Source organism: Acipenser ruthenus, chromosome 2 (genome assembly GCF_902713425.1).
Source record: "Acipenser ruthenus chromosome 2, fAciRut3.2 maternal haplotype, whole genome shotgun sequence".
Lineage (NCBI taxonomy): Eukaryota > Metazoa > Chordata > Actinopteri > Acipenseriformes > Acipenseridae > Acipenser > Acipenser ruthenus.
Window position 1 is genome coordinate 33794132 of NC_081190.1, and position 14309 is coordinate 33808440.

General features: G+C 35.1%; 1 protein-coding gene across 1 annotated transcript in view; it reads left to right on the plus strand.

Moving 5' to 3' along the window:
* LOC117972823 (A disintegrin and metalloproteinase with thrombospondin motifs 12-like) overlaps window positions 1-14309 on the plus strand; it is a 137738-nt gene that overhangs the window by 57419 nt on the left and 66010 nt on the right. Inside the window, exons 4-9 of the mRNA XM_058994584.1 lie at window positions 6832-7031; window positions 7679-7762; window positions 8008-8132; window positions 8515-8664; window positions 11293-11436; window positions 13876-14020. Coding sequence (XP_058850567.1) covers window positions 6832-7031; window positions 7679-7762; window positions 8008-8132; window positions 8515-8664; window positions 11293-11436; window positions 13876-14020 — 848 coding nt within the window. The remainder of the gene's footprint in view (window positions 1-6831; window positions 7032-7678; window positions 7763-8007; window positions 8133-8514; window positions 8665-11292; window positions 11437-13875; window positions 14021-14309) is intronic.

The following is a 14309-nucleotide window of genomic DNA, read 5'->3' on the forward strand; positions in this document are numbered from 1 at the left end:
ATTCATTACCTGTCGAGGTTGCTGAGCTCACTCCAATACAGCAGGCTTGAATAGAAAATTGGTGCTTATCCCTTCTGCTTGCGACACTTTATCTATATATTTTAAAGTTCCAGAATGAATTTCTGAAAGTATTGATGTTGTGAATTGGCTACATGTCTTTCTATTTTAACTACCCTTATCCAATCCGAATCACTGTCTGTGAATAACTGCCTACTGTTGCTTTCCTGAACAGTGTTACTGGTACTGCAGGGGGGGGTTCAACTTGTCTTTCATTCCCTGTGGCGTTTTTGAAAAGCTTCACTATACTGCTCTACATTTTTCCTCCCACAGGTGGCTACTGACTGTAAATAAAGAGACAAGGTCCTAATTAATCACTACTAAATACAGTTTGGTTTTGTAAACAGTTACACGGAGAGACAAGATTATCAATCAACAATATAAAAAAATTAAAATCTACTCATGACTAAAACAAACAGCAATAAAAATGCCACAAGGTAAATCAAAGAGAAAAAGTTTTAGCAGACTGATCTGATAAAAAAAAAAAAAAAAATGAAAAGCTTTTTTTGTTTGTTTTGTAAAGCATTTAAATAAACATACTACAACAGGGCTTTACGCGAGAAGAAAGCAACCAAAAAAAAAAAGTTGTTTAAATTAGTGTACCTACCTATTTATTTGCAATATAGAAGAAGCATGTAAGTCAACCATTTACGTGGGTCTTGCATTTTAAAAAAGTATCTTGTATGACATAAACTCTGTTTTAAGCATTTTATAAATATTTAAACAAATAGATGCTTTATAAATGTACTTACACTTACAAATATATCAGAATATACTCAGAAAAAAAACATGTTTAGAGGCGATAAAGACATACGGTAAAACAGTACCACAGCAACAGAGCAGTTACTGTGCCAAATACAGAGTGCATGAACCCGCTGTATAAGGGACCGTCGCTAAATTACCCAGTATAGCAGAAAATCATCTCCAAACAGTAAATAATAATCATAATCCAAAAAAAAAATAGGGCGTCATTAACTTATTGTTTTTCCACTCATAAGTGTCCATTGCTATTATGGGGGTCCCATGTGAATCAACTCATTGGTTTCCAAATAGCTCTGGTTAATATACTAATCTTTCGAACATATTCACTCAACTAGTTAGACGTGGATGCAGGAGTATTAAAACACTGCTTGGAAACCATTTGGGGGGGGCACATGCCCCCCCCCGTGCCCTATGGGCATGACGTCACTGCCCTCGGGGGCGGGGACATTGTGCCTGATGCAGAGGGGGCTCTTTCAAGCAGCTTTGACATATTTACTCAGGTAAATCGGGCTACACAGAGGTATATCCCAATCGCTAATAGACAACATTTCTATTTCAGGTAACGTTCTCAAGGTGGCACTGGCTGTAAAAAAAATGACACATTGCCTCTGTTATATGTCCATGGTGAAAGAGATCCTTGCAACTACAACTCAAGAGCTGCTCCTGACATTGGGTCAAACAATTTGTAATTGCAATGACATCCTCTTAGAATTGAATCAACAAAGTTTTATTTTTACATTCTATTAGTCTAATAGATTTTGTTGTTTAAATGCAAACTAAACACAATGCAAGAAATGAAAGTCTGCTTTTAATGTTCAAGCACTAGAAAACACTTATGTGATTGACAGAAAGATAATACACGTACCGATAGCAGTAGAGGAAATCTGTTTGCCAACAGGATAAAAATGCATTCAGCCTTGATGTGGATCATCAATTGATAATATATACTGTGTGTATATATATATATATATATATATATATATATATATATATATATATATATATATATATATATATATATATATTTATGTTTCATTCCTCTTTGCATTTTTTATGGAACATTTTGATTTATTCTAAGTAAAAAATAACAAGGTAACATTTTATAGTGATATTATAAATATAGCACTTAAGGGCACTTGGACTGTTAAGCTGTTGTTAATGCTATTATTGCTTTTAAATTCTGTTTCCACTATGTGAAATGTGACAAGTATTGTGCTGTTGATTACAACATGATAACTCTTTATAGCTGATGTTTTATTTACTGTACAGGGGTGAAAAAAATCATAAATATTGACTGTCATGCACTTCCATGTACTATTGTAAAATGTGATGTGTTAGTCTACTTTCTAGGCCGATTGGAAGAACAGTTTATACCGATAAAGCAGTACAGCTTTTATACTGATTTGACTTAAGACAGACTATACTTAAATGTGTATTTTTGACTCAAGATTTATATTTTGATTACATTTTTACCAGAAAGTGATGTAAGGTCAGTTTCAGTAAAATGCATTGAACTTGTGTTACAAAGTAATGGTTGATTTGATTTTTTGCTAATACACCATTGGACATTATTATACTATAAGCAGGGCAGTTCATGACTTTTCTCCTTAATGCATTTTTGTTACACCAGTTACTGAAAATCCAGTCTTTGATGTGATTCTCAAATCCCTTTTAGCTTTGCTTATTTCCTGGTATCGTTTTAAAGGTTATGAGTGAGTTGCTTGGTAGAAATATTGAAAGCCTGTCTATACTATGATCAAAGAAGGAGAGTTAACTTTCAGAAGGGCTTTCATTTATTTTTTATTTTTTTATTGGTAACAAGGCGGCTTACTGACAATTGTTTAATACGGTTTTCTTCTGAAGCAATTTTTGTATGTAATTAGGAAGCTAGAACTTACAAATTGTTTTGGCCTACACAGCAGATTCTTTTAGATTTTTTTTTGTTTTAATGGAACTAAACAAATCAATTTGAAACTGCCTTCCTGGTTTTGTCATCTCACTGTACATCTTTAGCACCGACACACCCTCCAGAAAAAGTCTCAATCTTTTGAGATGATCCAGAAAGAAAAAAAATAATAACAACATTTATGTTTTATAAGCTTATGCTAGTCACATTTAATTAGGTGGTCCAACATGCACATTTAATTGTTTGAAACTAAATCCACATTTAATTGATGTTACACTAACAAGTTATTAAGAGTATCAGACTCTTGGAATGTATGCTACTGCCTATATGTATTTACTGTGCATATATAAGACAACTTACATACTGTAGATGTAGATCATGGTGGTTTTCTTGTTCATGTTACTGATAGCTCACGTTTGTAATTACAGCTTTAGCAGAGGATGTACTGAATGTTAATGGCATACTTGTTCATTTCTTGTCAAACTGAGGAAAAATTCAGTTTTGGGCAGGCAATGTTAGACCATTTAACACACTGTACAGTATGTAACATTTTGTTTTACATAAATATAATATAGTGTTATAGGACGATGAACGTCTGTGTGTGGCGGAATATCAGCAGGAGTAGAAGTGAACGGACCGAGGCTGGAAACCCGCACACAGACGTGTCTGTCCTATAAATCTATAGTATACTGCTTTATTACAAGTAAAAAAATCCAGCTATGTTTATTTTCTAATCTATTCAACATTTATTTAGTCAATTGTCAGTTTCATTAAAAAGAGGGAAAAGGTTGATGAAGAGAACTGTGAAGTGGCTGATCTGCATGGCTGATAGTGATTTCACTGTTTTGGATGGACTTTTCAGTGAAATGGAATTTCCGAGAGGAGCTTCAGGTACATATTTTGTAAAGCAGGCAACGTCAACCGTGCTGATATGGAGAATACAGCATGATAAAACTGAAAGTGGCACATTGATTTCATGAGTAGGGTGATGTGTTGTGGAATACAGAGGGTGAAACATGCTCTCTGATTTGGTTGAAAGATACTGACCAGTCTGTAAAGCACTAAAATGCAATATCAATTAACAAATTTCCGTGTGGAAACACATTTGCTAGCATTGCTAGTATAATGTTAGTAAATTTGAATTATATTTTGTAGCAATACTTTGAACTTGCTTGAAAGAAAAAGAGAAATGGATGATAGAAGTTGTAGAGAATGCAAATACAGAACGAAGATGATGCAGATGCAAAGGGTCTTTGAATAAGTGAAAGTCAAGAACCTTTTTGAACACTGAACTAAAGCATATCTTTTTTTTTAATTGATCAAGGACTATCATTATTCTGAAGTAGCTTTTATAAGAAAAAAAAAAGTAAAGAAGAATTGGTCTCTTTTGATTAAACATTTATTTAAGGGCACAGTGATTCTCATGATGCCAGAATTACATTTCATAGAGCATTAGAAGTAGATACTTTATAACATATCCATATTTTATAATTAAACACCAATTGCTTTAAACCTCTATTGATGTCTTAGAAAAAGAAAAAAAATGATTGTATTTTCAAGGATGATATTTCAGTTATTACAGAGACAAGCAGCAGCACCCTTTCGTTTATATGTCAAAAAAGTTCATTTTAATTGCAAATGCAGTAGCTAATCATCTAATTCAGTGTTTTTAAACCTTTAAAACTGTACCCCTTCTGTCTGGAGGTTTCACCTCCAGTACCCCTTTACAATGTTCACTCTACTGATGGTACCACAGTTGTAATAAAAGGCAAAATAATCTGATTAACACAAGGCTTGTTTTATTAAATATATAATTTATGTCACAACAGTTTGATACTGCCACACTTCTGGTTTAGGACAAAGTTAATGAGCAGCACCAAGCAGAACTCTCCATACAGGCAGAATTGCCAGACGCCTGCTTTGCCCACCCTAAAATTAGAGAAAATGTCAGTGCAATAATCTAGTTGCTGAGCCTGTAGTGCAGGAAATAATTGTTACAAGATTATAAAAGGCCTTTAGGGCATATGAGGTCACTTGAAAATTGTGCTTGTGGGCTACAATGTCCAGCTGCAATTTAATTGGTGCAAATTGAATCCTCACATAACAATAAAAAAAGAAAGTGTACGGGTAGTCGGTCAGTCAAGGCTGATGACTGGAATAGCAGAGGCAGGAGAAAGGAGATTGCTGCCCTTTCTCTAAACTCACGACCCAGAACAAAGGAACTGGCTTCTCCTTATACCATGTGTCCAGGGCTAATTGACAATCAATACATAAATTAGCACCTGGCCACATTCCACACCTGATTTAGGCTCCTCTTTAAACCATGTGTCCAGGGTAATTTATAATCAATACACCAGTTAGCACCTGGCCACAAAATTTAACATAAATGTTTGAACCTTCAGTATAGTTATTATACTTAACATAACCAACTTCACCACATGGTAAAATAGTAAACAACTGCAATGCAAATGTACATGAACATTATATAACATTATATATATATATATATATATATATATATATATATATATATATATATATATATATATATATATATAATGACCTTATGTATAAAAAAATTGCATCATCCCCTACTTCCTAATCATCCAGCAATATATATATATATATATATATATATATATATATATATATATAATATTTGGACAAATATCCGAATAGTCAAACATATTTTTTGACATGTATTCGGATACAAAAATCAGATGTTCCTATTCGCTAGAAATGACAAAAATAACTCGCACTTATTTACCGCGTCACCAGAAATTGCCTGACAGTTTAAAAAATGGCAAATGAAAAATAGCTTCATGTGATATGTGAGATTTAGCATTCTGGTAGCATTGCTGTGGATCTGCAGTGTGAAAAATGGAGTGGAAAGCCGACTTCCAGCAAAATTTGCCGTGGAATTAGCAGAAAACTCGAAGTGAGAGCTCTTTTACAAAGATACAATCACGCAACTGGAGAGGTTAATTATACCTACCTTACATACCTGATTGTGAGAAGTAAAAGAGAATGTGATCTCCGCGGATGACTACTTAATCCCTCGGTAGGCGGGACCAAGGACGTCACTCCCCGGAGGAGCCTATCAGCAGCTCTGACATAAAATGCTCAGTAAATACCTGACCTGTGGGAGGCATATCCCAAAAGTATTGTTGTTGGTCATTTTCGAATTGAAAGGGAACTACTTTTGTCCTTCCCGTTGCCTTGGTATGATAGTAAAATCTCTGTCTAAAAGTTTCTGGCTAAAAATCCTGCTCTAAAAATTATTATACTATGGTACAAACCAATCTATATATACTGTTGATACAGTGTGTCAAGAACATGATCAAGCACTGCTGTTTTAGATCTGAAGGTTTTGGATCTGAAGGTTTCCCCTTACAGATGATGCATGCTTTTAAATGACTAAGTGATTTCATTCAATTGATGCAATTATATCTGAAAGGAGAGGACAAGCTTTATTGAAGGCTCAGTTTAAAGATGCCCAACGTTCTTCATACGTTGTATACTGTAATATAAATACTAGTTGTCGATTTGTCAAATTTCTTTCTTTATTAGAAAGCAGACCTTGAATTTGGTTAGGTCATCAAAACGGATTTTAGATCTATGGACACAAGCTCTATACCCACTTTCTGCATCATTCCCCTGTGTTTTATGTTTGAAGTATATATGTGTGTTCCTTTTAAGCTAACTGTAAACAAATACCATGGTGTGTTTAGGGAGTGTTCTCATACACAGGAAGATTGAGAGATTGATTGATCAGCGGCAGTTAAGGCTTGTCATAAAGCAGAGCTACTTTAAAGGAGGCATACTAGAGTAGAAAGTCACAAATAACAGCTTCAGGTTTTGTTAAAAATCTAAAAAACAACAACATGGTTTTGTGTAGCTGATAATATTTTATAGTGAACAGCTATAGAGATATTACCTCCAGAAGCTTATATTCTAACATCATTATTCTTTTTTTTAATTATACAGGACATTACAATTTAAAAGTAAGCCCAGAAAACAACTTTTTAATTAATGAATAAATAAAGAACACAGCACACCAGTTCAGAATTGCCAACATATACATTTTTTTCTCTTTACTTTTATAGATTCCACTAGAGACTTTTTGAATGTAGAAAGGCAAAGAGAAAGCTGGGAGAGAAAACACCGGAACAACCACCGTCGAATTTCCCAACGCTCTGTCAGCAAAGAACGATGGGTAGAGACTTTGGTTGTGGCTGACTCCAAAATGATAGAGTATCATGGAAGTGAAAATGTAGAGTCCTATGTCTTTACTATTATGAATATGGTAAGTCATCAGAGTTTAAAGGTCACAATGTTACATTATATTACATGAAGCTCAGACACAGTCGCACAAAATGTTCTGCTCCAAGGCATTTCACAGCCAGTGTGAAATAGGTTAAGATAAAACAAAAATAAAAACAGACTCAAATCCCCTTTGAATGACGCACATACACACAGGTTTTTTGAATTGTGGAATGATTATGCACAACCTTTCAAAGCAATATGTAAATAACTTAAATAAAAAAAAAGACATTTATCTGAAGTTTGTTTAACTTGGTTTAGTGGCTGTGAAGTTTGAAATGACTGTGTTCTGGAGATATGCCAGTTCAATCTTTGCTCATCCAATCCATGACCCTCTGTCGCTCTCCCTCTCTCTTTCTCTCTGCTATAGAGAGAAAATTTTACCCAAAATGACCCAGTTATGTTTCCCTTGAGAATTTCCCGCTGGGCTATAACTGAAAATCATTTTAGCATTTCAAAGAGCCTGTGCCTTTTTTGAAAAAAAAAAAAAAAGTGACAGGCTTTTATCATGCATTTGCTGGGACTTGAGTAGAGTAGTACAAATAGTGCTTCTGGTTTTTTCTTCAGTATAGGAAACAGTCTTTTACCTTTAAGGTGTCAATTAATTTGTCTCTTCTGGCATTGATGCAGGTTGCTGGGATATTTCACGACCCGAGCATTGGCAACGCAGTTCACATTGTGCTCGTGCGGCTTATTCTACTGGAAGAGGAGGAGGTATAGTGTCAGATGTCACATTATTAGCACTGTGACTTTAACTTGCATGTTCAATGCCTGTGCTGATTTATTTAAAGGCGGTCTGGTGTTAACATATAAGTTAGAGCTTTGTAAATCAGGCCCAATATGTCTTAATGTATGCCCTTTGCTAATTTTTCCCCCCTCTTCTTTTATGTACTTGTTTTTCTCCCTTTTTCATTTGTGCCCTCAGTGAATTCAACTGGATACTATATCGCCTTTTTCAGAAAGGGTTAAAGATTGTCCACCATGCAGACAACACCCTCTCGAGTTTCTGCAAGTGGCAGAAGAGCATCAACCCTAAAAGTGATACCCATCCAGCTCACCATGATGTTGCAGTGCTTATCACCAGGTTATTATTAAAATGCAATCATTATTACAAGTTCATCATCATTGTATTAAGAATATCTGGGTGTGCATCCGGTTCATCTGTACATTTGCCTTTATGGCGCATTTATATTTTTACATATAACAAGAGCTGCCAATTATGATGCAATTGTGTCTTGGCATACTCTTTCCTTCTAGTGATGGGTCTAATTTTGAATATATACATAGCATTGTGGGAGCTACATGTCACTGATGTGCTTGTTCACAATTGAATTTGATGTTATTCTTAGGAATCCATCAAAAGCTTTACAACTGTAGTAGTAGCAGCTCACAAATTCAAATCTATTTGTAGGTAATGTTTCTTTTTTCTTTCTAATTGGCTCTTTTTGCACCCCTGTTTTCTTTAGAAAAGACCTATGTGCTGGGAAGAACCAGCCATGTGAGACACTGGGACTCTCCCATCTTTCTGGATTGTGCCAGCCCCATAGAAGCTGTAATATCAATGAAGACTCAGGGCTCCCTGTAGCATTCACAGTTGCACATGAACTGGGCCACAGGTACTGTATTTCCATTCCCCTTGAAAAACTAAACTGCATCTCAGTTGGTTTATTGGTTGGTACAGCTAAATATGTAAGCTACCATCTCTTTTAAATAGTTGCTTTCCCTAAAAAGTTTACCACAAAATTGGAAAACCAGATGTATTAACATATTCACTTACTGGGCTTTAATCCTTTCCTGGTATTGCATAATTAGGACTGTACATTTGCACTGTGAAAAATAGCTTATTTCACAGTCTAAAAATAGGTATTTCAAGATATTTCACAATTAAACATAATGGCCCATATGCATAAAAGATGGCTGTAATTTCCGGTCATTAATAAAATGACTGGCCGGTATTTAGCACGCGATTTTATAAAACTACGGTCTGGTTATTTTACCAGTAATGATTTTCGATGTGATTTACCATCATGGATTGTTACAGAAAGAATTTATCTAACCTATTGTCAGAGATATGCAAATGAGCTGTGTCCTCTACTTGTGACATCAGCGGCATACACTTTCTGTTTACACCGTCACGTTATGACTACTAAAAATGTGCTGGACGCGAGTGAGAGGTTAGGTTAGGGGCAGCGTACGCTTTTTGATGAAAAAATGTGGAAGTTTTTCTATAGTTTTACATGCACATGCCTTCCTGATAAAAAACTGTAATTGCCAGAAATTCAATTTTTGTGGCAGTTTATGATTCTGACAGGATAGCGTCACGGCCCAAGCTGTTACCGGCAGGAAGGAGACTCAGTCAAGAAGCTGCAGTTCAAGCACCAAAATGCACATTTGTTAAACAAAAGACACAAAGACAAAGACACAAGGGCCAAAACAAAAGGTTTAAACAAAAAAAAAAAACAACTACATGTAGGCTTGACATTAGCCTTCACTACAAGGTTACAAAACAATATAAAGAATCACAGCACAAACTCCTCCAACGAACAAAGGATTTTGCTCCTTTTTTATATGTGGCCATTCCCCAATTAGCATCAATTATCTAACTGGTAACCTGTGATTGCAGGCCGGGACAGATTTAACCCCATCCCTGCCAGCCTTAGATTCCCCCCCCACACACACTACAGCAGCAGGGATTCTGCCTTGCCACAATGATATTTTACATTTCCTCTAATGTTACACAAGAAAGTACAGCTATCGCCAAAAGTTTTGCATCACCTCAAATCTGCTGGGTCTTCTTACTCTTCCAAGATATCTCCCTCCTCTTGATGTATAGCCCAGCCCACACAAGCACACGAAGCCTGTGTGCATTAAAAATAAAAAAAAAAATACTTCTTATTGCTATTGGCTTAAAAATGTGTTCCTAAACACAGAAATGATGCCAGGAAATTAGACTGATAAAAACTTATAAATCTTATTCTCGGCCTGGTCTGAAGCACGTGGTAATTATGATGCCGGTAAGGGTCAATGAATGGCACCATACAGCTTTATGAATCAGACGAATAATTGCTCTCCAAAGACATGTTATTCTAGCGTCCCAATGAGTGATCTCCCGATGAATTATATTTAACATGACATCACCCGATGTCATGTTAAAGACTATTATTGGAACGATAAAGGAGACGCTAAGTTTTATGCATATGGGCCAATATGTATTAAAGCAGAAAAAAGTAGCGTCACATTCAAAAAATGTTCTAGCGTTATTACACAACAATGTTCAATATTTAAATGCTTACCTGAAAAACAGTACATTTTAAATTGTAGAATATTTCAAGGTTTTTTTTTAAATTCTGTTTTCACCATCAGTGAATTATCAAACAAAATAAAAACATAAATAAATGTAAAAATAACAACAGACACATGAACTGTCCCCTCCTTGTACTGGACAGAGCGATCTTAAGCAGAAATATTTTTGATCTTTGAAGTAGCTGGTGTCTTTTTCGTTGAAGACATCTTACAAATCGTGCAGCTCTATGCAATGTGTTCAATCATTTACTGGAAGCAAACTAAACCGCCTGCCAGGATCCTAAATGCAGTGTAACAGGTTGTGTGTCAATAAGGCAAACGTTTGCTGTATTTATTTTAAGTGATTAAAATGTGTATATTTATACTATTCTTTCAGAAATGAAAATTGATACATTTCACAGAAATTGTAAAATCTGCGATAACTGTGAAAAAAATACAACCTGATATGTAAGCAGTGTATATTTGGGTAAACTCTGCCTCTTATCTTCCTACTAGAGCTACATTTTATTTATCTATATATATATATATATATATATATATATATATATATATATATATATATATATATATATATAATCTCACTTAAAGAAATGTAATATCTTTTCTTGAAGTATTAAGAAAAATGTAAGCTTTCAATACTGAAAACTTATTACATAACCCTATACCAATTTATTATTATTTGTTTATTTAGCAGACGTCTTTATCCAGGGCGACTTACAGAGACTAGGGTGTGTGAACTATGCATCAGCTGCATAGTCACTTACAACAATCTCACCTGAAAGACGGAGCACAAGGAGGTTAAGTGACTTGCTCAGGGTCACACAATGAGTCAGTGGCTGAGCCGGGATTTAAACCGGGGACCTCTTGGTTACAAGCCCTTTTCTTTAACCACTGGATCATACAGCCTCAAGAAAGCATAATGTTGTGCTTTGATCTTGCAGTTTTAGTATCCACCATGATGGGCAGGGAAATGACTGTGAACCAGTTGGAAGACACCCCTTCATCATGTCCCGCCAACTACAGTATGACCCTTCACCCCTGACATGGTCACACTGCAGCAAGGAGTACATTACCCGCTTCTTAGAGTAAGTTTATAATTGAATTGCTGGCACAATTACTATAATTCTCCGCAGCGTGAAGGACAATTCCACTGTAACTGGCATAACATGCAGGTCATCCAGAACTCACTACTTACCAATAGAGTAGGTTCACCGACTCTCTAGTTGTCTGGTCATCTTTTGCCTAAACTATTTATATGCTGACAACACATGAACAGTTCATTAGAATGGCAAGCAACCTGAAGTGAAATGACTTCCTTGTTTTCATTTAGTCGTATTTAATTTCCTGTACATATGCAGGTCAGCCTCACTCCACATACCCTGTAATTTAAATAAAAAGATGAGCTAAGAAAATAGTTATAAGGGGATCAGAAACAATATTGCTAATGCTAGTAAGAGTTAATTGCTTAAAACAACCCACAAAAAACATATTAATTTGAATTTAACTGCACAAACTTATCATGTATTTGTTGTTATCTTGTTTTATAATATTGTTCAACACAAATGTTGGCACAAGGATTGAAAATCAACCACATTGTTTCTGTACCAGACAACCTGATATTTCAGTTATCTGCAGCACACGTACGTGACCAACATACTGTATTGTTCTAAATGAGACATGTCTGATTTTATAAAGTGAGTACTAATAAGCAAATCATGTGGGTCAAGGGCTTTTTGGTATTGTAATACAGACTTGGGCTAGAATTCACAGAAGGTCAAACTATTGTTTAGCACTGGTGTTCTTTCTGACAAGGACAAAATAATAAAATCAAAATATTGAGAACATTAATTGCTCTCTGATTGTTATTGTAATTGGTCTGGTGATTAGTTTTTCTTGATTGATGCCCAAAACTAATTTTCATCCTCAGCCACAGTGAGAAATGAAGCAGATACTTTATTTTTTTTGTACTGGTTCAGAAAATGAACCAGTACAAAAAAAATAGATTAGAGGTCGGCATTTTTTGCCTCCTCCATCTCCTCTCCACCACATTTTATTAGTGTTAATTTTATTAGTTTATACAATAAGACAACTATGGAGTCCCTGTATGGTGTGCAGGGTAAGTCACATAGTCAGGGGAGTGCAGGTTTGCATCCTGTCCCCTCTTGATTGTGCCTCACTAAGCCCCCAGGAGGACTACTGTCAACACAAGGAGTGTGTCAAGCAAGAGTTTTTTTTTTTCTGTCAAAATATTTATAGTAGTAACTTGTTTTCTTTGCTGTCTTCCACAACGGAATTCCTATGGTCACGGGCACATTCTTCTGTGTGTAGGCATTTTTGTACATTTCACCACAATTCTGTTTTAAATACTCCATATCTTAACTGTAATATATCTTTAAATCCCGCTAACAAGCCTCCATTCCTGATTGTAATCTCGTTTTAGGTTTTATTTTCTAATGGGGAAAGGGTAAAGTCAATGTGAATTGATTGGCCATTTCCTCAGTTTTTCCAGAGTTTATTGGCTATCCACTGATTTCATTTTTTTTTTTTTTGGTTTTATCTGGTTTTATCGGTTAAAACTGAAAATCAATAGCCCTAGTCATAATGTAATAATTCATTCTGGAACCTTGACATTTTTAGATTTTTTAAAATTTGAATGTGTCTCGAATTCAGGGTCTTTTTGTTCTTTTCGGTTTTTAGTCTTTAAATTATAGGTGTGACTTGAACAGATAAAAAAAAAAAAGCTTTAATGATTGAAGTAACCATGTGTAGTACATAAAACATTTATCTATGTACTGTAATTGTGACCATTTACAACCATTAAAATATAAAGAATGAGCAAAATTGAAATAAAGTGGCTACAATCTACTAGCAACTGTGTAGATTGTAGTGTAGGATTATAATTAAAAATATAACTTGGTCACAAAATATTTTAATGATAGAGAAACCACTTCAGCTGTATCAGGGAATTTTATGAGCTATTAAAATAAGTACTACAAACTATTATACCTGTACTACTACCTCAAACCTATACTTGTGATGCTGCACACAATACAGTGACATGAATCTAGTTGATGATTCCCACAAATTACTTTAACCTTCTCTCAAAAAGTTTTTTTTTTTTAATACTCAACCTTCCTTTTCTTTATCTCTTCATTACAGTTGTGTTCCCAAAACATCTCCCACTCCCAGGTTCTTTAGCATTAAAATGGTTGAAAACTTTTCAAACCAAACTTTCTTTTCTTTTTCTAATATACACTTATAGATGCTGTTAGTCTAGTAGTCTGGGTTTTGGTTTCAATAACATATTTTAAACAGTGCATATACTCTGAAGATGCACATAGCATAAAAGCACAGTTTGTCTGTGTGTTCGTGTGTGATGCTTTATGTACCTAGAAAAGTTTCTGGCAAATGAATAGTTAGATACAGAAACGGAAACCTGATCTGTTGCTTTAGAGTAGAGAGGGATGGCCCTACATATTCTCCCAGTTCATCTCCGTAACTCTTGGGATTATGTTTTTTTGCAGTCGTGGCTGGGGCTCATGTTTGGATGATCGTCCATCTAAAAAAGACCTGACAGCCCCCATTGTCGCCCCTGGAGTTCTGTACGACATCCACCAGCAGTGTCAACTCCAGTATGGACCCAACACCACCTTCTGTGATGAGGTTGAGGTAAGTTAATTTACTTTATTTTTACTATAACAGTTGTGTCATTAAGTATTTAAACAATGTATAATTTCTGATATTATTATCCTGAGTAGCATGCAACAATGCACTTGTCTTTGCTAATATAATTGAGTTTGGAACTCGGTGCTGCTGACAGTGTCCTACAAAACTATTATCAAAATACAGTGATCAGATCCCACTAAATTAAAATAAATTGTCTGTATTGCATTTAGAGCTATGGATAAGATGATAGATGTTATATTACTGTAGCTTTTATTTGGCAGCATTATAATAA